This window comes from Mugil cephalus, chromosome 9, assembly GCF_022458985.1.
Source record: "Mugil cephalus isolate CIBA_MC_2020 chromosome 9, CIBA_Mcephalus_1.1, whole genome shotgun sequence".
In the NCBI taxonomy this organism is placed as follows: Eukaryota; Metazoa; Chordata; class Actinopteri; order Mugiliformes; family Mugilidae; genus Mugil; species Mugil cephalus.
Window position 1 is genome coordinate 18,340,229 of NC_061778.1, and position 25,320 is coordinate 18,365,548.

The following is a 25,320-nucleotide window of genomic DNA, read 5'->3' on the forward strand; positions in this document are numbered from 1 at the left end:
TCCAGCCTGAACATTTCTGTGGAAACGTTTCCTTTTTTTATTTATCTCTCTCCGCTGCTCGGCCGTCATCATTCAATCCCAGGCTCATACTCCTGGCGCCGGAGATGATTTGGGTTTACGGTGTTGTTCAGCAACAAGGGCTGGTTCCAAGTCGTATTACTGATGCCGTAGCCGCGTGTATATCAACATCCTTAGTGCCTGGGATTCATCAGTGTGATGAAACCGTAACAGCATTACTGTAGGCTGAACATGAACCGTGCAACCTCGCCATCAAGGGTGTGTTCAGCGTGATGCAATGAGCGCGGCGCTGATAGAAAGCTCCTCCTGAAAGCTTCTGGGGGAGGTTACCGTCACGGCCAACGATGGGATTTCACTGATGCGGGCTTTCGGCGTTTTGCTTGAAAACGTTTGTGAACGAAGGTTTTATTTCGTACATCAATAAGCAGATGAAGTGCGGAGGTGTGTAAACACACGTTAAGAATAAATCCGTCTGACTTATTCAGCTTTTTTCCCGTCGTGATTCTGATTTCCATCCCTGGCTTCGATTGAGAGACCTGGACGCGGTCCGAGCTGTGACTGATTCAATTCAGCTATAGAGGAAACGCTGCGTTTTCATGAGAGGAAACCGTATTAAAAGTGAATCGTCGTGTCGCTGATGAGCTCAGCATCCGCGCCGCCACCGGTCAGACAAATCTGATTAGCGTGTCCCTCGTGAACAACGTCTCCATAGTGTAAAGGCGAGACTTTAAATAGTGGCGTATAAAATGCTGTTTTATGACGGTAACTTATTATGTGTTGTAAGTAGCTGCTCACACTTCTGTGGTTTCAGTATTATGGTCTGTCAAATGGAGAAGGCTCGTGGTCATTTAGGACGTGGCCCACGTTGAGCCGGGGACTTTCCTCCGTATTCAGCCGAACGCCGCATGACACAACTTTACTAAGAAATATCTGGTGCGCAGGGGTCATTAGTGTGAGCACAGAGCTCGGCCTGATTGAGGCGAACGCGTCCGAGATGATGGGAATCGAGCGGGAGCGCGCTGCATTGTGGGTAATTTAGGGGGGCGGCCGGCCGCTTGTGGCAGCAGTCGTCTTGTTTACACGGAGCAGCTGCCGCAGAGATAACTTCGAGCCGCACATTAGCTGATTGCGTTCTTATTTCCTCTCCAGTGATGAATGAACCAAAGACACGATGCCGTGTTCGAAAAGGAACGATTACACAACGTTACAACATCGCACATTCTTGAGTGGCCGTGGCCGAAGTCAGGCATTCCTCGGGTCACGTCGGAGCAGGACAGAGCTGTCCGCCATGAGCCCCTAATAAATGTGACAGATTAGTGCGGTGTGGTGTTACACGATGCCTCGTTCCCAAGCCGTATCCCTGGATCGAACGGGCACTGCGGGGAGAGTGGAAAATGTCTATATTTATATCTGAGATAATTCTGAACAAACTCTGGTGAGGAGGAAGTGGGAAAGAAGAATTTGAGGGGAGGGGACCAGAAGAGGGAGAGGGTGCTCGGGGAGGGAAGTCAAGTTCCCATTTCTGATTTCCCACGGAGTGCAGATCACATGCATTACTCTGAAAATATTCAGTGGGATTTTCATTTTTTCCCCCCAGTTCCTTCAATCTAAATGGCACAATGTTGTAATTTGATGGTTTCTCCTTCCTCTGCAAAGTGTTAGAGTGCGTGCAGTCAAGAATCTAATACTCATAGGTTCAAGTAGGAAGGAAGAGCACACGCATAATTACACGTATATTGTAGAACCTGAAATCATTAACCTTTTGTTGGCCTGGACCGTGCAACCACAGTGATGAATAAATACAATAAATTTCATGCGCCTCCTTTTGCACAGCTAATCAGGGCGACCGAGCCTGCAATTAAGAAAGGTCACCGATGGCCAGATGGCGATATAAAACTGTGTTTGTATTGTCTCCATAGCTTTATGCCCCTTATATTGCTTTTTATTCAACATCCTTTATAGATTCAGACTCATAAAAGACAGAGATCCGTTTTATCTCTACTAGAGCGCGAGAGTCAGTTTGCCTCCATCTGGTGCCAGTGGATCATTCAGGTTGATAACGCCCTTCCGCCTCACGTTTTCTTGACGCGTCGAGTTCCAGCCCACGCGACGTCCACTCTGAGGTGAAGTGGAACGGCACCGTGGATCAAAACGGCGGAAAAGGGTTAAAGCCCGACGGCTGAGCGAGATACTGGTGGTCACGCAGAGCCCCTCCTCCCTCCTCCCTCCGGCTCGGCGCGAATATGCTGCCTCAGCATGAGCCTGCAGAAACACGCACGCCGAGGCGCACACCTTCGCAGCGCTCGCGCTCGCCGAGGGTCCCTTTGAGCCCCCGAGACGCCGGCTCGCATGAGTAAACGAATGGATCCAGCGAGATATCTAGCGAGGTGTTTTAACAACTGCCTGTCCCCTCTTGTATCTGTGCCTGTTTCCTGCCATCTGTCCAGTGTATTCTCACACTGTGGTGAGGAGAGACACACATGCAGAAAGAGAGGGAGAGAGGGAGAGAAAGAAAGAAAGCGTCTGGAAAACATTACTCAGATTCCTGCAGCAGGGGCTCTGATTATACTGGCAGACAAGAGAGAGGGAGAGAGAGAGTGTGGGGTGAGAGGGGGGCTTTAAACGCGGTGTGCACGGTTTAATCTTTGACGTAGACGCTTCTAAACCCAGCTCAAAGTGTTTATTTTTTCTTGCTTCCCTCGGAACACACATGCGTGGAGTTATTTTGAAGCATTTTTATGTATGCATCAACTAAAACTCCACCGCTCAAGTTAAATAAAATAGAAGTGACCAGTAGAGGGCGGCGTGGAAGAGAAAGCGTGTGCATGTATAAATGTCTTCCACCCCATCTGTGTCTCCTACTTTGACCCTAAAGTACTGTTTTGATAGCGATGTTGTCCAGTTGTAATGATTACGCGAGTGGCCGTATATTTTCTATTCTGCTGTCGAGATACGTTACGGTAAATCAAAGCGGTGCTCTTCTGCTCCATGGACTCGTATTTTGAAAAGGACCTTTGTGCTGACTGAAGACGCACGAAGAGACTTGAAGGAAAAGTAATTAGAGTAATGAATAGAATGACCTTGGCTAGGACCTTACCTGAGCTCTCTGAGTCTCAGAGCTTACCGAGGTAAACCGAGACCTGAAGGACAGTGAAGGCAGCACGGATTTCTCAAACAAGAAGAAATAATCTGTCACCACACGTACCTGACTCTGTTAAGTCTGTCTTTATGTTTCGTCCTCCCTTCCCTCTGTCTTTTTGTCATCGCACTTTTACCATAATTCAACTATGAAAAATTAGTCTTTTTTCAGGTGTGTGTAATCACAAGTCAAAGATAAAGTAACTTGAACCAATATATATAAATCTAGCTAAGTAAATTGTTGAATATATGTGCTTGTGCGCTCGGATCCACAGGAAGGAACCAGTCATCCTAATGAGGCCTATAAAACCTGGCTTTCCTGCTGCTGCTCCGCTCTTTGATGCTGGAACATGCAGACTCTTCCAGCGTACAATAGAAACCCCCACTTTATCAGTTTCCCCTGTGTTTTCAACGGTTGCTGACAGCTGGATCTCTTAAAAAAGGAATGTGATGGATTGTGACATTAAATAAATCGCAATTACGGGAAAAAACGGGAAACCCTTAACTTAGCGTGAAGACTGGGATAAACACCAGCGCTCTGTCCAACTCTTCTAAACTTTTTTGTGGTTGTTGTCTAAGAAGTGACAGCACTCGCCCCAGTATTACTCCTCTTTACTCTAAGTTAATCTGCTGTTTTAGGATCATGTACCTCGGGCATATATAGAGAGAAAGGTATTGATCCTGTCATCTGGTCTGGAACCACTCTGTCATTCACTGATTAGGCCAGTCAGATTATTTGGACTTGATCTCAGATTTGTTCTCTGTGAAATGACTGATTGGTTGTAGGACGTACAGACAGGCCACATAATGAAATCCGAATGGTGTGTTAGCTGATGCGAGTACGCGTACGCTAAATCACAGCAAAAGAAGGCAATTAGCCAAAATGTGAAACGATTTCTTAAAGTTTAGGCGACCCAAGTTCGTGCATTATTAAAAATCTCTTTATTCCCAACAAAAACGAAGCATTTTTAATTAATAATACACTTTTGCACGACCATGCTTAGCTTTCAGACAGGTGACCTCAAGGCCAGCCTCACCGTCGCGCTTCCTACTCGCCCTCGTTAATGTCTGTGTATCAGTCCAGCAAGTGTAGTGGAAACTTATCTTCCTCTTTGTTCTCAGAAACACAACACACCCAGTGCCTGCGAGATGTCAGTTGTTATTAGTGTTAATAAGCAGATGCATTAGACTGGTGAGGCCTTTGATGTGCAGCGGCCGGGCGTATATACGTGTGTGTGTGTGTGTGTGAGCGACACTGGTTTGCAGTAATTACCCTTCCTGTAATGACGTTGGGCTAATGATGGTAAGGCCTTGTGCGTGCGCGCGTGCATCACGTATGTATGGGTGCGCAATATGTGTTACAGCTCGGATCAGGAGCCGTATTTATGACAGCGGGACTGCGTGTCCGGTTTCTGCTTCGGCTTGTAAATCTCCACGTGGAGGAGAGTAGGGAGTGGAGGCAGAGAAAAGAGGGCGGAGGGAAAGAAGAGTCACCGGGTCCTTTATGACTTATCAACTACTTATTTATTTCTAAAGAGTTTCCCCTTCCAGTCACACTTGGACGCGGATGGAGCGCATGCATTTTTACTCATTTGGCATTAGGACACATTTTTCCTTTCTCGTCCTTTTTTTTTTCTTTCCAGGGGTGGTTAAGGCCAGATGTGTGTTTGTGCCAAGACTTTTTCTTCTGCCTGTTTCCTTCTTTAAGGGCAGATAAAGAGAAAACAAATAAAGAAAGTGTTTGGATGCAACTATTGGCTCAAGGAGAAGCGGACAAGGGGGGAGGAAAGCAGGGAGAGGGAGGAGAGAGAGACAGAGAGAGAGAGAGAGAGAGAGAGATGGAGGGGGTGTTGTGTGTCACCCTACACAGGGACCATTTCCTCTGAAGGGAGGGAGAAGAAAAGCGGGTGAACGAGCGGCGAGCACAAGAGACCGGAGTGAGGTGTGCGATAGGCGTGTGCGAGCGGCAGTAAGAGGAGAAGCTATGGCAGCTGGCTCTCAGGACGGAGGGGAGAGCTTCTAAAAACAAACTCTCGGCTAAATAGTGGTCGTGGCGCTGGAGGCCACATTCTTATAAGCTGGACTATCGGGGCGGTGGGAAACAAAAAAAACAAAAAACAAATTCCAAATCACTCGAGAGCAGAGCAGGAGCCATGAAGTACAGACCTCTGGTAAGAAACTCCGACATACAGATGCTTTGCAGACACATGTGTTTTTCTGCAAGAGTGAGCACAGAACAGTTAGGAGTTATCTGTCAGATGCATTTAGTTTTGATCAGATTATCACGCTGTTTGTTTTTGTTTTCTGCTCTAACAGTCATTTGTTCCTACACTGGCGTTCAGATTCCACAGCCGTCTTCATGGCGAGCACTTGAATGTCAAAGACACAGGTGAGAGGGACGCGGGCGAATTCCCGCGAGGTGGAGAGCTCGTTGTTCACCCGACGCGACTGCCTCATCCCCTATTTTCAGTCGTCTCCTCCTTGATCTCGGCGCCTTCTTAGATCTTACATCTATTCGATATCTGGGGAGGTGTGGTCCTCATCACCGAGTGCGAGTGCGTGTTTTTGCGCTGCCCCGGGGCGAGGCGATCACACGGTGGTGTTGTGTGGCTCGGCCGCATTCTTTGGCGTTCATTGAAATTGAGAGTGAGCGTTGAGTGTTAATGATGTACGTGGTGAAGCGTGTGCTTTCTCTTCACCAGTTACATGCTTGCTTTGGTTCTTCTGGTTCGTCCGGTATGATTTGACCTGCAGCCATGTGTGTGGAAGACAGAGACAGACTGACACAGTTGCCAGGAGAGTACTGTGCACTGAGAGATTCCAGAGACAGTCGTCATTTACGACATCTGACTTCGGTCGAGTAGGTAGTTGATGTCAGGCGTTCCATTCAAGTCACTTTCTAGACTGGAGCAAGCGTTGGATGCGTTCATGTTTTTTAAACTATTCTGTTATACCTGCGATATAAACCTGATGACTTGAAAGCCTCAAAGCTTTTTTCATGGAGCACCACTGGGGTCGGGTAAGTGATAAATAACGATGAGACGGTAACTCGTAGGAGGTTAAAGGTAAAGGTAGTGACTCGGTGTCAGTGAAGAGAGGAGTAAACTAGCCTTTTAAACCCGTTTGGAATTTCACTGTTAACCCGCATGATGTGCAAGAAACCGCACGCCTCCCCTCAACCTCTCTGGTTTATATGAATGAACAGGAGCCCTGTACGAGCAGCTGAGTCTGTGCTTTAGATTGTGCTCTCTGTGCTTTTTGAAAGCCGCCGCTTTTACTCTCGTGCAGTCGATTTTGACGCCACGGAGCTGTCTCATCCGTCTCGCACAAGGGCATGTTTGTCGATTGGATCTGGTCCCCACCCCCTTTAGTGAGACCAAAGTTCAGAAAGAGCTTCGGAGTAGCACACCTGGAGCAAAAAGGAATGCAGAAGAGTAAAGACTTGCTCTGGATTCTGTGGTGGGTCCGTTCGTTTGTAAATTAGTGACAAACTGTCTTATATACGGAGGACCCTCAGCTCTTGGCTGCGTTGTTTTGGCCCACATGTCCTTGGTAGGCAGGTTTACAGCCTGCCAGATCAGACTGCTACCTCGTCCCACCTGTCTGACTGCTTTGCCGAGCTATTTCACAAGTGTCTTTAGATGGAAATGATCATGCTCCTTGCTTAAGCCCAGGTCTGAGGAAAACGTTCCGTCCGCAAAATATCACCTAAATTTAGTTTTATTTGCACTGGCTTGACACGGAGTCTGCTTCAATCTCAGTGAAAGTTTATTGTTGTGATTTACTGGCCAATCCCTTGTTCTAAAAGCCTGTGGTTGATGGTGTGATGACAAGAAAACAGTTCACCGTCGGCTTTTCGTGCTTTTGCTGTCGCCCGTTGCATCATTTTGACCTCGCAACAGTTTCACATGTGCGGTGTTCATGTCTTGAACATCGCCCAGTTTTTCTTCGCGTTGTGCCCCTTTGTTTTTACCAGCTAGTGCAGAACAGATGAGGGAAGAGGAGATGTGAGTGCCAGACAACTGATTCATGGTGGAAAAATGCAGAAAACAGGCAAAACGTTCGTCAAGAAGCTCACTTCATCCAAACCGCATGTCTCACTCATTTGGTCGTCAATATAGAACTTCCACAAATCATGTGAGGCAGCAGTCAGAAGACGATGAGTCAACAGAAATCTCTGCTACACTCTATTCTACCTTTATTTCCTTGCATAGTTAACCTGGATCTCATTCATGGGTAAATAGTCTAAAGCCTGATTTGTTTATTTGCTCTTTAAATCCAATACAATTTGAGGAACATGCATTACTGTACATGCAGACCAGCTATATGTGGCCAGGTTAGAATATTTAAGAATGAAATATGTTTTTTTTTTTATTTTATTATTAACACTGGTTCATCTGTTTCCAGAAATTAGACTTTGTTATTGCATTGTAAGACAGTTGACAGAAATCTGATTGATGTTTAAAGGAGCATAACAAGAGACGTTTGGTCCACTCATCATGAGGACGTCTCAGCCTGTGAAAACACTTGGATGGAATGAAAAAAATATATAACTCTCGCTGTTTTATTGCAATATGGGAAATGTAGAGTGTATGTAAATTTCTGCTGCTTGATACTCTGCTGTATATCCTTGTTAATCTGCGCCTTGTGAATCCCCCCTATATGAAATCCATTGTAATACTAATGCAGTGGTATGAGGACCCAAACAAATCTTAAATCACAGTTCTGCACAGACCAGCAATATGAAACCATACCACAGAAATCTCTTCTCGGCCTCTTCAGTAAACTGCTTCCAGACAGTGGACGTGTTTACTCACGTTCTTCAAAGTTTGGTTTTTGCTTACAACCGATGTGAAGCGAATCCAGAAATGGGGCTTGGCTGCGTTGCTCAGTCTGAGCCAGTCATTTTCAAAACCCCCGGATTCGCCCCGAATACCGCTCTCCTGTTACCAATGTGGACGTTCCCACGATGTCTTTAAACGATTCATAGAAAACAGTCCAGATTATTATCGAAATGTTCATTGTATAGCTAAACATCATTATTTCATACATTTTCTTGAAGAATCTCCATAACATCCGGTAAATCTCCAGTGGAGGAAAATGCTATCGAACATATATCTTATTTTAACCGTTATTTTGCAAGTTTTGCAGTTTCTTCAACTGCTCCACGTTAATCCATCCTTACTTCCATCGTGCGCGCTGTATGGCGCCTTAAAAGCGGCAGGTGAGATGAGCTTTATGCAAACAGCGTGACATCTGAGCTCTGTGAGCGCACCCGGGGCGATGTAAAGGTCAAGGAGAGAGCAACTATTGTTCACCGGCCGGCTGGTTGATCAAATCCCTCCGCTTTCTCTCCCTTTCTCTGTTTCTCTTTGACGTGGTCGCGTCTGCCGTTTAACGGAGGACACAGGTGGTGAGAGAGAGGAGAGAAAACGGGGATAAGAAGCATGGGCGCAGGTGAGAAGTAGGTTTTCAACACAGTGATTAAACAGGTAGAGAAAACTACTATTAAGTGGATTGTAGTTTCCTTGATTCTTAGTCCGGGAACGTCTGCGTCAAATGTTTGTGCCCATCCATCCAGTAGCTGGTGAGATATGTCAGTCTCCACCAAAGCAGTGGCTTTGTCGATTCGATCACAGTACCGTCTGTGTTCGTGTCAAACTCTTGTGGATGTAGAGGTCTCAGCCCTCGGCTGTACCTGTCCAGAGCTCCTCCCGCTAACCTGGCTCCACGCCGCCTTGTTTGCTCCACAGGATTTGGAAAACATGACGACATGTCCGAGCTGGGTAGGCACGTACTTGGAGTGTTCCTGAGACCGGGTGGAGGTCCGGTGTGCGGCATTACCCGCAGGAAAGCCAAGCAGTGAAAAAAGCATTGGGAAACAATGAAGTAATGGAGAGAGGGGGAGAGAGACGGAGGCAAACTGAAACAAGGAGCGAAAGTTAATGAAAGATGAGAATGTACATAAGAGGAAGAGGAGGGTAGTGGTGAGGAAGCAATGCTGGGGGTTTCTTTCCTTCCAGGCGCCTTAGCATTTGGAGGGTATTGTAATAACCCGTGGCACCTTCATGTAAATGAATGTCAGCTTTGCCAACAGTGATTTCACTGCGGCCCAGATGATAAGGGGCTGTATGTTCGGTCCGAACACCCGGCGACTGTTAAGTCTTTCCCAGGCAAGGAAAAAAAAAAAAAAAAAAGAAAAGTTCTGCTAGACAGGAAGTCGTGTTTCCAGCTGCAGCAACAGTGGCGTGTTTGGATAAAGCTGACTGGCTGGATAGCTGGCATGAGCAGTGACAGCTCGCATAGCTGAAGCAGACGATCCAAAGAAAAGAGGCCAAAATACCATCCACAGTTTTATCGAGAGGGGAGACGAGCGGCGTAGTAATGTCACGTCAACCGACTGACGACGAAGAATGTTGCACACTCAGCTCTCGTCGTGTACGCACACCCGCGCACACACACTCGCACACACACACGCCCACACACTAACACAGCTGCAATTCCTTTGCTTTCCAAAGAGATGTGTGAAACAATAGGTCACCAGAGCTCATGGCGTCCAGGGAGAGCTGAGGGGGAGAGACAGAGATGCATGGGATAGAGTTACCGCACATGCTTATCGTAATAAATAATAATACCCAGAGGTGTGGACGCCAGTTGGACTGGAGTTGGGAATCTGATGACTTTTGACTTATGAGTTTACTTGAATTTGAGCTTTTTGACTCTCGCAGTAGTGTGCACTTAGGTTGCATTTGGTAGTCAGGACATTCTAACATTCAGATAAAGTTTATCTTTGATTATTAGATGCAAGAAGGTATGAACTCCAAAAAGCTTCCAGGCCTGATGACGCTCTCAGAGTTGTAGTTCTGTCATGTTATGGATCTCACTAATCCCATTGTGTGGCCTTGAATGATCTGTAATGCCAAACCAGTCATGGGGAGGATGCAGGAAGTGGCCTGCTCATAAAACAAATTGATCTGAGGATTTTATCAACCTTTGAATCGGAAAATGCATTTTGTTAAACAACTTCTAGTGTTGATTTGGGACATGATTGGTGTTTGGAGTTGAGTTCCCAGTCAAGGACTGAGACTAAGCTGTATTTAGAAAAACAGTGATTTTTATCCCACGTTTGTCTGCACCTGTATTGCCACTTTGCTGCTGCATTTGCAATCCAGAGATATTTGATTTTCTCTTTTCCTTTCATATAAACTTCAATGCATCTTTTCACATTGGAGTTCTGCCTTCCCCACCTAGTTTTGTCATTCCGTCAGCGTCTCCTCTTGATGCGCCGTCAGCCTCGAAGCAACATCTACACACATGCTGAAGAATCCTACAGTGAATGTAGTGTGTGGGTAATAAAACACCCTGAGGCGCCATTATTCACTACACATTCTATTTACAGATAATTTACTACGTGATCCTTCTTTATAAAACCTACTTATTCCAGTCTTCTCTTCTAGAGGCATTAAATCAAATTGCCACACATTGGAGTCGTGCCATCGCTGTGAAGATATGTGCGCCTGAAAACACCTTTTATAGCTGAGATTAAGCCACAGGATAAGTGTGAGATAAAGTCCGAGCTGGAGTCGCCGTCAGAGCATTGACCTCCCATGCACCCGGACCACTTGTCTCTTTGAAAGGCGATAAAGATGAAGTGCGGCGGCGGCTCGGCGAATTAAAGGGCATGGACATAACAGGCCGTGGTAGCTGATGATATTAGGTTTATAAGAACCCGCTGGGGTGTCAGTCCCGTTTCCCTGAAGTCGTGCTCTGGACTCAAAGACGCTGACCGAGGTCCACACCAGCGTCCCGTGGTCTCTCCCTATGTGCGAAGCTCGGTGGGACACTCCAACCTCCCTTTGAAGGCGAGGGATCAAACATAGCCGTGCATACTTGTGTGTGAAATTCAAACAAGATGTTGAGCACGTATGTGCAGGGAAGAGATGAGCGATGCGGTGATTTAATGACCCGGTGGTTGTGTTGTCGAGGGCGCTGCTGTGTGGAATTTCAGGGAGTATTGTCAACTTTCCAGTACGCTTTAAACGGAACGATGGAGCAGGACAAGAGTCATAACCTCACATTTGTCATCTTCTCTCTTCCTCACACGTCTCCCTCTCGTCCAACGCTAATTAATATGTTCTCTTCTCCCTCAAGCTTTCTCCGCTCTTTCTCCTCCTCTTCTGTGCTGCCTCCTGAGGGATAAGGACTCTTACACTGCATAACACAACAACAACACCTGCTGTACTTCTGTGTGTACGTGTGTGTGTGTGTGTGTGTGTTGTCTGTCCCTGTCCTCGCTCTTGCTTTCACCGCCTCTAGGTTCCAGTACAAGCTCTGTTTTAGTTTTAGTTGCGTCCTGCTCAGCGCTTCTTAAACATGGATGTTGGAGACATTCGCAACCTCATGCGCAAAACCCAAGCCTCTATCTTAGAAAACGGCTTCCTGGGCAAACGTGTCGATGACCTTAAGCATGTGAGTGTCGCAGTTTGATTGAGATCTGTCTCGTATGTATTTTGAACATGTGAAACCTTAGGTGGGGCTGAGTGCACTTTGGTTGAAGTGATAACTTTTTTTCTCCTGCATCTGGGTTTGGCTTCCTGTCAGAGGTGGTAAGATCACTTAAAGGCTTTTCTAAAGCAAACTTTGGACGCTTTGCAAGCAGAAAATATGTCCTTGTTTTGTTTGTCTGTATGAATGTGAGTTCTGTTCAACGTGTGGGTTTTAGACTTCAAACAGCACTTCTTGGCTTTTTAGTCTGAGCTCTGTTATAGACCCAGTTGTGTTTAGAGTTCAAAGGGCAGTAGGGACTTATTGAGCATTTAAGATTTATTTGTCTTTAGGAGTCACTTCACTTGCGCAAGTGCTGCTCCCAGGATGCAACCGACCTTTGCTTTTCTTTATTTTGTATTGTCTTAAACTGTTTGCCCAAGCATTTCTTTTAGCGTTTCATTTAAGTTGAAGTAAAGCCCCATCCGCATATGAAGTGATTCTCTTGTCACGCATTGCCTCCCGCCATCTGGGTTCACCCGACGCTCCGGGCTATCAGCGTTGTACACTTGGTGTTAGGAACCAGAGCCATGGGCGGTGTTTCCTTGGACATCTCTGTTTGCTCCCGTTGGCTGTCACCTCAGTTGTGTCATTGCTGCAACTTGCTGAATTTCATTGAAGTTCCATGTTATGTTGAATGCCCTTTAAAACAAAGTCATTTTTATTGAATCAGGTCAGGTGGTTTTTAACAATCAACCTAAACATTAGCTACAGATAACATTTAAAGTGCCACTTTTGGAATAAGCAGCATGAGTAAAAAAGATTCACAGAGGCAGCGTAACGTCGGTTGTGTATTTTACAGTGACATTTGTTTGGAATGTGCCATCATAAGCTACTGGTCACTCCCCGGACCAACAGACCAAATAAAGCTGGGACAGCAAAATGCCAACGTCTGGTGAACTGAGAAAGAATGTGCTCTATTGCTCATATGTTCATGCTTTTATTTTTAAGACCTTACTTCCTTTTTTTAAAAGTTACATAGTGCGACCTTTTAGAAATTCTGGCCTGCAAAGAGGTGTTTTGCTGTTATGAATTCGATTTTCGTTTTTCTACGTTCCTTTCTGTGAATTACATTAGTTTTATTGTTTCTAACCGCACCTCCTCCTCCCTCTCTCCTCCTCTAGGTGGTGGCTAGTGACGGGGTGCGGGCTATGATGGAGTCGGCCCTGACAGCCAGAGACCGGGTGGGGGTGCAGGACTTTGTCCTGCTGGAGAACTACACCAGCGAGGCCGCCTTCATAGAGAACCTGCGCAAACGCTTCAAAGAGAACCTCATCTATGTGAGTGGATGTAGCGACAGGGTTTGATGAGTTGGTGTAATTATACGTTTCACATCATTTTAACACAACTGTAAATACTGCAAATATACATTACAAATATACAATTAATGTGTTTCTCCTATACAGATTGTTGGGTTAAAGTTATCAAATAAAAGCTGGTGTAGGGATGTCCCAGTAGCTCATAACCATGAATATAATCCTCACAGCAGTGGAGTAGTTCCAGCTACCAACTACATACTGGACTTTTTACGTCCCTGTCTTTCTCCCACCCATTTATTTCCTGTCTCTCTTTACCATCACCCATCAAATTAAAAGCGTATAAGCCCCAAAAAATACTTAAAGCAGAGACAAGATGGTCAGTTCTAAGTATTCGCAAATATTTGACCTATGACAATTTGGCACTTTGTTGTCACAGCATCATTGTTGAATGTATTTACATTTACATTGTAAGTGGATCAGAATTTGTAAGGGAAGAAATGCAACTTCTCTCTGTCTCTGTATAATTAATTGTCTTTATAACAAATTAGAGCTGTGACACTTGAATCAAACATACACTCCATGTTCAGATGTCAGACTGCAACTCTGTTCGCTCTTTACCTGACCATGCGTTCCCTTTCCATCAGACGTACATTGGCTCAGTGCTGGTGTCTGTTAACCCGTACAAAGACCTGGAGATCTACACCAAGAACCACATGGAGCGATACCGCGGGGTCAACTTCTACGAGGTCTCTCCACACATGTAAGTACGAAATGTCTGCAGACCAGACTGCAGCTTGAAGGACTGAAGTTTCCTGAATGGCCCTTGAGGTTGGCTCCAAAATGTGAAAACTGAACTTACTGAAAATTTCTACTTACGAGGTCGTTAATACCAAAAGATGGCACCATTCATATGCACCCTTCTTGTGGATATGGTAAACACAACCCCATTAGAAGGCAGTTTCTGATTGAACCTTTGGCAGATGAAATTAATTATGGGTAATGTAGGACATGGAAGACATATCTGAGTGGAAACATTTGGCTGCTCTGTGATTCAGTTTTTTTTAGAACTGTCTGTCTTGTCAACCAGTTTTGTAGGTCTGCAGCTCTATATCTGTAGAGCACTCTTTTAATTGGCTCCTGAGTCCAATTAGTTTATTAAAATTGAACATCTTCCGCTACTTCATTAACAATAGTTCCTCTTATGTAATGTCTTGTTATGCTCGTGTTTGTCAGCCTGTCTTTAAATCCAGGATTTTATAAATACATCATTGAGTGACAGCTGGGAGGAATGATTCATTGTTGTTACACGATGAGAAACGTGTTTTACTAATTGGCCAAAAATGCAGATCGCATTTTTTAAGGTGGACAATGTGTTTACTGTCGCAAGTGTAGAGCACATAGGAATGTTTGCTCTAAGCATCACTCTCACTGAGTCAGCCGGCTACGTAATGGTCTTGTGGTCTGACTGTCCTTGTCTCTGTCGGTCAAGCTCCTAGCGAGACGTCATGGCGTAAGGCCACGAGTGTTTGTTTGAAACCTTGCCACAGAAATAGTCAGGGAATTCCTTGTTAAATCCTCCCACACCCAATAGGTCAGCAGTGAAACAATCAAGAGCATTATGAAGTCTCTGAATGGCGTCATCGAAACATTTCAGAATCTTTCGCTGGCTTCCTCTCCACTCTGACCACGGGTCGTTTTTTCCCCCCCTCTCTTAATTCAGCGCTGGAGCATATAGCCAAATGTTTTCTCTCCCTCTGAGTGGAAAGAAAGATGTGCTGTGGTGAACAGAGGTTGATTGCTGGGGTTGAGAGAAAACGTGGGGGGAGAGGTGGAAAGAAAAGTAAGCAAATGATGGTACCAGGCGAGAGATTTCCTCCCTTGAGAGGGAATTCCTCTGACCTGAACCTCACCCCCTCTGCCCCCAGCCCCCTCCACGGTTTCTCTCGCACACAGTGCGATGCACCTATGTGCGAACGGCCGTTTTTATCTTTCAGCAATTAGTCTGGTGTCAGAAATGTGTCCAGACAAGCTGAAACAACATAGCGGTGGTGATAGAAACGTTGATAAATGATACCGTAGCTAAAACACGCTGCGTTTCACTCTCGCCTTCGTGGTTCTCTGTAGTTCACTATCTTTCCATGTTCTCACAGCCTGACAGGCTGTCATACGCTACATTGCACACACACAAGTTTTCTGAGACGAGCGCTACATCTTGTCATGACTGAAAAAACACTTGTGTGTTCCAGTGTGCTGCAGCCCAGGCAGATTTCATTTGGACTTGGATTTTTGGATTAAAGCTGCTAATGGAATAACCTTTCAGCATTTAAGGCTACGTCAGAACGCTCCTCTAATTGCAAGCGAATAATGGGTTTTTAAATAGTACCTACTAGTCATGTGAGTTTTCAATGGGCACCACCCACAGATGTTCTGTATTAAAGCCTGAACTCTCCTCGAGTCTTGTACAAGTGAAGAAGCTGCTTGTATGATCAGTGTTTTGGTCTTGGTTATGGACCTTGACGTCAGAGAGTATTAAGACATATTAAAGCTCCACTATGGTAACAGTGAAGGAAATCCATTTATAGGAACGAAAAAGGTTTTGCTTGTAGCGACGAATGATGAGAATCTAGACCAACGACGGCAGTTTAGCATCTTCTTTCTCACTGTCCACAACTTCACTGTTTCACCTCAGTCTCAGCGCTCTCTGTTTCTAGGTGCAGAAGGCCGTGGATTTGAGTAAAACACCTCAGATAAACTCATGTACCTGGCCAGTACAAATAGCAAACAGACAAAGTGAACTATCTGGTAAACACAGACAGGGTAATGTGTTTCCCTCAGGTGTTGATGCAAACTGAGCTAAAACGAGAGCAAATTCGTTGAGTAGCCAGAATCGAAACCTAAGCATCTGTGACATCCACTTATTAAGGTGATAATAAAATTGTGTTTACATCTTATGGTTATTGCAAGTTTAATATATATTCTTCACTTTTATTTTTTTATGTTTAATAACTTGTTAGGTCTATATGGAATTTATTGTATTTAATTCCTTGGCAGTTTTATAGCAAGCCATTACAAGCACTTAGAGTCTCATAAAAGGCTTTGCTAATTTCAAAACCACATCAAAGTGCATTTTCATTCATACATAAGTAACTGTTGTAGTTGTCATAGAGAAGCACCACAATGATATAATAATTCTTGCCTTTAACATGGCAGAGTTGGTGAAATGCAGTTATTCATCGGTGGCCTTGGGCAGATAAATCATCATGAAATGTTTTTCCTCCTTGAGCCCTTGGCCATTAGGGATTCTCTGAATTCTACCTCTCTGCCTCCTACTCCTCCAGCTACGCAGTGGCAGACAACTCGTACCGCTCCATGAGGACAGAGAGGAAGGACCAGTGCATCTTGATCTCGGGGGAGAGCGGCGCTGGGAAGACGGAGGCGTCCAAGAAGATCCTGCAGTACTACGCCGTCACCTGCCCGGCCAGCGAGCGGGTGCAGACCGTCAAAGACCGTCTGCTGCAGTCCAATCCCGTGCTGGAGGTGAGATGCCACGGTCCAACCTCTGGACCTCACTGAAATAAAGCTTGTTCAGTTCACTGGAGGACAATAAAATGCAGAAACAGGCGCCCATCCTAAATAAAATCCTTAATATAGCTTGAACGATATATTGCTTTGGTGGATAAGTTTGTGGCCTAATACAGTGACTTGTTATGCAGCTGGTCACTTCATGAAAAACAACCCCCCCATTGATGTGAAAGAATGTATCTTCATCGTAGACATCATCTCAAGCATTCTTGCTCAGCACGTATTGTAGTTTATTTTTATTTTATCATTTTGGAAAGCTCTAGTAGTAAATGCTTCAAAGTCATCATTTTTGAAGAATGGAGCCTGTGCCAAGGTGCTACGCTAACGGAAGCGCTTGTTTAGGTGTCTGCATGTCCCAGCCAGATGCTTTCCAGATGTGTTTGAGTGTGTATGCTGTACCCTGTAATCTGTGCTGCTGTCCTTCACAAACACTGCAGGGATCCTAATTCCTGTGGCCTTCTCTGTGTTTCGCCGCCTTCTCCTCGTCTGTTATCCCGTCCTAATCACACTTTTCCTGTCCTTTCCACTGTTATATTTACCTTTTTAATCCGTCAATCATCGCTCCTCGTCTTTCTCTCCTCTCCCACCCCCGTCCCACCTCCAGGCCTTTGGCAATGCCAAGACGTTGCGTAACGACAACTCCAGCCGCTTTGGCAAGTACATGGACGTTCAGTTCGACTTCAAGGTGAGCATCTACTTTGAGAAAACCCTGTCCAACAAAAGCAACAAGCATCTTGGTTAAACATTGTGATATTTACGTTACATAATCATGTCGTTATGTAATCTTTATGGAATACGAATTGTCAAGCAAGAAATCATGTTAAAAATGCAAATGTGGTGCTGTGGTAGAGCCGAGCTTTTGTTTAACGACTGTGGGTTTCATTTTATTTAACACAGTTAATTACAGGGATTCTTGCGTGTCTCTGTGTTTGTGGACACTCAGTGTTTCTCACGGGCTACGAAATCCCTGTGGCACCTGCATGTTTTATAAACCCCACACCTCAGTACCCCAGCCTCACCCTCTCCTCCTCCACCTCTCCCCCGTTCTCTCCTTGGCCTTTGTCTCGTCGGCAGGGTGCCCCGGTGGGAGGCCACATCATCAACTACCTGCTGGAGAAGTCCCGGGTGGTCCACCAGAACCACGGGGAGAGGAACTTCCACATTTTCTATCAGCTGATCGAGGGAGGGGAGGAGGACCTGCTGAGGCGCCTGGGACTGGAGAGGAACCCTCAGCAGTACCAGTACCTGGTGAAAGTAAGAGTCTAATTCGTGCGTCTGTGGCGCGACAACAACAAGGAGCTAGTGCTCAATTCATTCGGGATGTGATAACAACCGTGAGTGTCTGCAGCAGCTGCAGCAGCTTATGTGTTAATGACATTGCCTCTTGGGTATTTCGGGTGCTGCCTGGTTCATTCACCCATATATAAATATGGATAGGACTCCTCCTTTCTGACTGTGTGTTCCTAAAAGCTGCACACCTAGAGAGTGGCCCGCATCATTCAGTAGGACAGAGGGGTGTGAAATACCCGCTGTCCAATGGGGGGAAACTAGAAAAGAAATCCATCATTAGCTTAATTAGGAGGGAGCAGATCGTTCTTGTGAACACCAAATCCAAAATCAATACATAGCGGAAGCTAAGCCCCTCCCCCCCCTAATCTCATTAGACTTTGCTGTCCCTTCCTGCACTAATTTCTACATTAAAGAAGTGAAACCGAAGTGCTCGACACGTCTGTTTCACTTCTTTAAAATGTTCTTGATGATAATTTACTAATGCAGTGTTGTTTTGCAATCTTTCGGGACCAAGATGGACAAAGCCAAATTTTGTACTTTAACAAATGTCGTCTGATCAAAAGCAGGCATATAAGAACCTGCTTTTCCTCGATAATAGACAATCTGAAGCTGGTAAAACATCCTTTATGTTGAGGCTGAAGAAAAACCAAACTGACAATATCACCAGCACCACTAAGCAACTGTTTTCATATTTGGGAATGTAATGACTTACCAAAAGTGAAAGGCTATTAGATCACACTGTATTATGTTGTAAGCTTGTTTCATTCATTGTTTATATTCCTCCATTTTCCAATTTTCAAGTTTTGGATTAACTTAAGAGAAGCATTTACAGTAACTACACGGGAGGAACTGATACTAGTATCAGGTGAATGTTGTGGTTGCTACGTGGTTTGTTTTAGTGTATCTGTGTAAATCAAGTTCTCGTACGTGGGAAAACCTGCAGCAATGCCAGACGCTTCATATTCGAGTGTCTGACGTCGCTGTGTAGCCGCACCTTTGGCGCGGAGGAGAAACCTGCGGGTGAATATAAATCATCTGCAAATACTGAATCTCTCTGCAGCCCGTCAGAGAGCGCAGGTCTGCCATGTGTGTGAGTGCGTGTCCCAGAGGGAGTACTGGTTAACAGGCTCTCAGCGCAGAGAGAGGAGCTTCCCTCATGGGAGAAATCTGCCTTAAGGCACCGAACCCTCCCCCTTAGTGAACACACACACACACACACACTAACAGCTACAGAGTGAAAACACCTCACCTGTGTTTGTCTGAATAGGTGTTTACATCACATATAAGTAGGTGTTTACTTCACCTGTAAACGGCAATTTACACGTCACCTTCCTTGTGGACGCGCTCATAACGTTGCAGTGGAATAAAAGCGCAAGCTGGATGGTAAATAATTAGCACGCTGAAAGTGCTTAAGGTTGTGTCTTTTTTTTTTTTTTTTTTTCCACAGGGCAACTGTCCCAAAGTGAGCTCCATCAACGATCGCAGCGATTGGAAGGTGGTGAGGAAAGCCCTCTCTGTGATTGGCTTCAACGAGGACGAGGTGGAGGTGAGGACCGGGTCCAAGCCGCGTGAATCACGGCTGGCACGCGCTGTGGGAATGTCAGCAGCAGTCTCCGTTTTTATGAAGTGTGCAGAATATGTGGAAGCTGTGACTGTGTAGAGCATTATGCATTCATGCTTCTTCTTTCAGTACTTGCATGAGTACTAAACCGATGAAACCGAACTCAAGGTTGACCACAGACGAGTTTAAGTACACGCTGCTGCTTGGACGACGTGTATAAACATAGACTTTACCACAGGTTTCAGTTTAAGCGCTGAAGCGCTCCCTGTGCCTGAGGAGGCCGAGGTCGTCTCTCTGTGGACGCCTGCTCCTTAAAAGCGTTTGTTAGACGGGACCGTGCGCGCAGCTGTTATTATAAGTCTCGTTCGTGCGCAGTGTGGGAGTCTTCCTACATCTCCTTGAGTCCGGGCTCGCTTCCAGAGCTCTTTTAGAACAGGTGTGAGAGTGCGATACTTGTTGTGCAGATACTACATTCCTGTCCTGTTCGAATCTTCAACCCGATCAAAGGCGCACTTATCAGTGGAGCCGCTCATAAAGATATCCTCAGCAGTAAAAGTTCTTATCGTGCCGCAGCCTCTCATATTTTTTTTTTTTTTTTACCTTTGTTCTCTTTCTGCCCTTCTAATTTATTTATTTATTTATGTATCTATTTATTAACTCCCTTTCCCTCCCTCCCTCCCGTGTAGGAGTTGCTGAACATAATCGCCAGCGTGCTCCACCTCGGCAACGTGCAGTACGGCAGCGAAGAAGGCAACGCATGCATCACTTCTGACACACAGATAAAGTACCTGGCCAGGGTAAGACGCTGCGCCTGCACCTGCACCGCCTGCACAACAGGTTCACAAACATTCCTGGGACGGCATTAGGACGACAGAAGCTCCGTACTCTCCTATTTTGTGATTTAAAAGCCGTTCACATGAAAGAAGTGTCAGATACGATGGTGGTTACTTTCAAGTTGAGATTTCAAGACGCTCAAAAGCCACAAAGAAGCAGCGAAAGCACAATGATGCCTCGGCTCCGCGAGGTCCCACATTTGAAGGTTTTCGCTGTCGTGATTCGGAAGATTCAGTTAATATGAGGCGTCTGTGCTGCAGTGGGAGGTGAGATTATAGCTCTCACTTTTAGCACCTGTCAGCAGTATAATCCCAGCCACCGGGAGCCTCAGGGGATGTTTGTTGTTGCTTGACAACGCTGTCAGCTGCTCCCCATCCTGGAAGACTTGTTTCTTTTGTTGGTTGCTGACATCCAGATTTTTAAGTCCCTGGGCCAAACACACCTGTGGGTAAACTCTGATATCACTGGGACTCCAAACAAAACGGAAATAAATCAAGATGTCTGAAGTGGAAATGACATATTTGAAACTATTCATTATATAAATGTGGATGTTTTCAAACAGTTCAAATGTTTAGCTCAGTTTAGGCAAAATCTTGCACACACTTCAAGACAGAAGCTTGAAATTTCAGCCAATCATTTGTCACTGGTAACAATTATGAATGTTTTGCGTTTATATATTTCAACCACTTGTTTCTTAAGTTATCAAATTATATCATCCGTTTGTGAATTTGTATCTGTTTCGTCTCTTTAATTGTTGCTTTTATCTAATTGTTGTCACATTACACTGTCTAGTTTACAGGGTGGGAATCACTGACCTCACTGACTTAAACTCATTTTGAATATGCACAAATATGCTGCCTAATATAATACACAGCTTCAATCTCATTATTATAACTGAACATTTTGCAATTATAATTTTTATTATTATTGTATTGTATTGTTGTAATATTGCAATTCCAACTTCAACCAGCTTTAAAAGTTTTGGCTGTTGAATGTGTGCAGTAGAAATAGTAGGTATTTCTGAGGTAGCTTTAATGACTTCCTGCTCTGAGCTGTTTGATAAATATTAGCCCTAGTCATAACATCCAATTAAATGGTCTGGACCCCGCTTCAGAAAAATAAAAATACGTGACAAAGCCAGCGCTTATTTCCTTCGGTCTTCTAATTAGAGCTAATGTCAGGCACAATCAACAGATGCTAGGATGTCCCTGCTGCTGACTGCCGTGACGTCTGTTTACTGGCGGTGATGTATTTGTGAGTGGCGGGCCGCGGCGTGTGCTAATGCTGTTGTGATTTTCCAGCTGTTAGGAGTGAATGGGGCTGTGCTGACTGAGGCACTCACACACAAGAAGATAATTGCTAAGGGAGAGGAGGTAGGTCCGCATACACTCTCTCATTGTGTGAAAAGCGTTTGTAAACAAAGCTTTCCTGTTTGCGTAATGTCTGGTTTGGTCCAGTGTGATAATTTTTTGCAACTTGTGTAACTGTCTGCTGAACTTGGTCTGACGCTGCCTGCCTCTGCTCTCTGCCTCGCCTCTCACCTTCCTGTCTGCGACTCTCCATCAGCTGGTGAGTCCGCTGAACCTAGAGCAGGCCTCGTCGGCTCGAGACGCTCTGTCCAAGGCCGTGTATGGACGCACCTTCACCTGGCTGGTTAACAAGATCAACGGCTCCCTGGCATACAGGGTACACACACACACACGCACACACACACACACACACACACACACAATGATGAGTATGACTTGGGATGATTACATCTAACAACTGTTAAGCAACCATCACCCAACACTGTGGTGCCTGCTCAGGTCTCATTCTATTGCAACACAGCTCCACCTAGTGGACGTGGCCTCTATGTGAACACAACTCAATGTGATATGTCACAATACTGGTATTTAAATGTGGCGCCATTTATTAAATCTTGTTTAATAATAATCACTTAGTAAATCCTGAACTGCAATGCACATTTCATTTCTCACATTTTGAAAACTGTTTTGTTTCTGTTTTTTATAAATATAATAAGTTAAAAGCTGTTGGTACACCGGAGATTCTCTTTCATATAGATCTAAACCTTGGTTTTGTTCTGTTTCTTTAACAGGATGACTCTTACAAGAGTTTCTCTGTCATCGGCCTGCTGGACATCTATGGCTTTGAGGTCTTCCAACACAACAGGTTGGTTAAAGAGTTACAGAAGTCTGTGCCCCAAAAAATTACATCCAACTCAATCAGTGCAGAGGAATAAAATGGATTTATTTATTGTCCCTGTGTTAAACATAAACTCAGTTGAAGTGAACTTGTTTCATACTCATCCATTAGTTGTACGTCTGTAGACTTGCATGCAGAGGTATTTTTTCTTCTCTGTGTCACCTAAAACAAACCCCATAATTCATGGCTTGCTGCCGCCATGCTACTCCAACCCAGCTGTCTTTTACTGTCCTGAGTTGTTTATTCCATCTACTTCCATATAAGGAACTCAAAAAGTCAGACACTCATAGTCCGGCGTCGGCCGATTATGTCAATAACTCTGCGCTTTGTTTTGTTGCAGCTTTGAGCAGTTCTGCATCAACTACTGTAACGAGAAGCTGCAGCAGCTCTTCATTGAACTCACCCTCAAGTCGGAGCAGGACGAGTACGAGGCTGAAGGCATCACGGTCAGTGTGGCCCCTCGATGCGTTTTTTCGTGAAGAAACCGTTCTCATTTCTCAAGTTGCGATTGCATGTATTCTGCGTGGCCGTCTGGGTTTGTGGATTTCCGTGCAGAACCACTACACATACAGGAAGACAGTCTGTTAGTTTCTATCTTCTCTTCATTTTGCTTTCCCCCCTTCCATCTATGAAGGCTGAGCTCTGTGCACATGTCTCCTCATCCTTGGAGTTTTATCGTATTTTCTTTTTCACATTCCTTCATCACACTGCTTCTCCTCCCTCCGTCAGGGCTCAGGTTTGCAAAGTGCTCCTAATGTGATTGTGGTCGTTTTCCAAAGCGAAACTGATAATTTAATTCATCATCCTGCTGTTTCACTGAGACTTCTAGCTCAAAGTAATTTACAGTAAGTGCTCATATTTTTAGAAGACGCTGCCCCATCAGAAGCGATGCCTTTAACCCAGCTATTGTTAGAGTTATGGGGTCTCTTTATTCACTGATGAAATCTTAAGCCTCTTAGGTAAATTACGTGTCAGAGCAGGTCTCCGTCGAGAGATGATTCAAGATCTTTGTCCCGATTATTTTTTCCTCAGCTGCCCCCCCTCCTCCCCTCCCCTTCTTCTTCTTTTTATTATTTTGTTTTGCTTCTTTGGAACAAGGGCCTCTTGTGTTCAGTCTAATACAAATGCACAAAGAGCAGAGCAGTTGTGGGAGAAGCTTGCTCTCACCTCTCAAAGAGCCCATTATCGTGTCACATCATGACTGTGGGCCGTTCTACCCGTCATCTCTGTGGAAATTATGAGGCTGGTAAAGCTAACGGACCTAACGCCGCGGCGCTCGGCCTGTGGGGCTCTGTGTTCATGTGTGTTTATGTACGAGTGGGTGAGTGGTGTGTCGGCACGCCAGGATTCCTGGGATTCTCCAGATGGTTGAATTCATTAAGCGATGGTGGTGTAACTGCTGTCCATCCGAAGTGAACTTTCAGTCTGTTTCTTTTGATTTTAATGTTGGGAAATGTAAGCACAATACGCCGTGACTCTGGGTAACTTCAGACCTGTGTTGTCACACTCTGAGAAGAGTTTAGTGGTTTTCACTGGGCTTTTCAACGACGTGGCTGCCGAGTTTAGCTTTTTCTCTAACTTAAGGTAGCGTTTGTGTCTTTCCAGTGGGAGCCGGTGCAGTATTTCAACAACAAGATCATCTGTGACCTGGTGGAGGAGAAGTTCAAAGGCATCATCTCCATCCTGGTGAGGAGACGCTCTGCACCGCGGCTCCTTCAGAGCTTCGGAGGACCACAGAGCAAGCAAAGCAAAGCAAAGAGTTCATCTATAGTTACATTTGCTCTGGAATATAATCCCTGCCTAAATATTTTAAGAGCTTATACAAATATGAGGTGGCCCGTTAAAGGAAATAGCTCCACATTTTGAGGGGTTTTCCAGAAGCAGCAGAGACTCAGTAGTCAAGTAACCTTAGAAAACTTTTTACACTTTCTGTAAAATGAATAAAATAAAGTGGCTTGTGTTAAGGTCAACTAACCTAGAGTCTCTTTGCTCCTGCCTGTTTACTGTAGTAAACATTTTACTGTAGTAAACAGGGGCGTATATTCAAACACTACAGACTTGACACTGATAAGGGTAGAAGCTGTACGTGTTTATATGTTAACACCAAATTACACCCTTCAACCTCCTTCAGTTTTGGATAAAAATAGAAATATGACAAATTGCTATAAACTCTTCACGCGATCATCATGCAGAGAAGTCGTATATAGCAGCGGCTGCAGGTTTTCCTGTCATGCTACATGTGTGCAAGCTTCAGCATGTAGAGAGCGCTCATCGCTCCACTGGTTCACGCAGATAGAAATCTCCATTTTTATCAGCTCCTCTCGAGCACGATTTCAGTGAGGAAATACTGTAGTTCAAGCACGAAGTGTGTGGACAAAAACATTCTGCAAAGAGAGGAGGACATGTTCTTAATCCTTAGTGGAATTCATGTCCAAACAAGATGCACATTTCTGAAAAACAGATACAGTATATGGGCATTTCAGGGTGATAGAAATGTGTTTTCTCTCTGTTAGTTTTTTTTTTTTTTTTGTCTGATTGCTTCTCTTTCTGTCCAACTATCTCAGGATGAGGAGTGTCTGAGGCCCGGAGACGCCAGCGACTTCACCTTCCTAGAGAAGCTGGAGGAAAATGTGGGAGGACATGCACACTTTGTCACGTTAGTTTCACATCTGCTACTACTACTACAGCTTGTGTACTTTTGGTGCCTCGGCTCTTTGTACTCTTTGTTGTACCAGACTGTGAAGTGTTGAAAATGTCTCCAGTCCGTTTACTGACAAACTGTTTCCCTGCAGTCACAAGCTGGCTGATGCAAAGACCCGGAAGGTGATGGGCCGTGAAGAGTTCAGACTGCTGCATTACGCCGGAGAAGTCAACTACAACGTCAACGGT

General features: G+C 45.1%; 1 protein-coding gene across 4 annotated transcripts in view; it reads left to right on the plus strand.

The window, feature by feature from the left end:
- The window catches only part of LOC125014178 (unconventional myosin-Ic-like), a 55,328-nt gene that overhangs the window by 21,128 nt on the left and 8,880 nt on the right, over window positions 1-25,320 (plus strand). For 2 of the 4 annotated variants that reach the window (XM_047595244.1, XM_047595247.1), the window contains exons 2-15: window positions 12,825-12,980; window positions 13,604-13,719; window positions 16,298-16,496; window positions 17,146-17,226; window positions 17,616-17,795; window positions 19,279-19,377; window positions 20,079-20,189; window positions 21,528-21,599; window positions 21,793-21,912; window positions 22,325-22,398; window positions 22,772-22,877; window positions 24,037-24,117; window positions 24,996-25,087; window positions 25,224-25,318. In XM_047595244.1, the coding sequence (XP_047451200.1) occupies window positions 12,825-12,980; window positions 13,604-13,719; window positions 16,298-16,496; window positions 17,146-17,226; window positions 17,616-17,795; window positions 19,279-19,377; window positions 20,079-20,189; window positions 21,528-21,599; window positions 21,793-21,912; window positions 22,325-22,398; window positions 22,772-22,877; window positions 24,037-24,117; window positions 24,996-25,087; window positions 25,224-25,318 (1,582 nt within the window). Of the gene's footprint in view, window positions 1-4,765; window positions 5,328-5,968; window positions 6,176-12,824; window positions 12,981-13,603; window positions 13,720-16,297; window positions 16,497-17,145; window positions 17,227-17,615; window positions 17,796-19,278; window positions 19,378-20,078; window positions 20,190-21,527; window positions 21,600-21,792; window positions 21,913-22,324; window positions 22,399-22,771; window positions 22,878-24,036; window positions 24,118-24,995; window positions 25,088-25,223; window positions 25,319-25,320 lie in introns of those variants that run through there. The other 2 variants (XM_047595246.1, XM_047595245.1) reach the window with 2 other exon arrangements.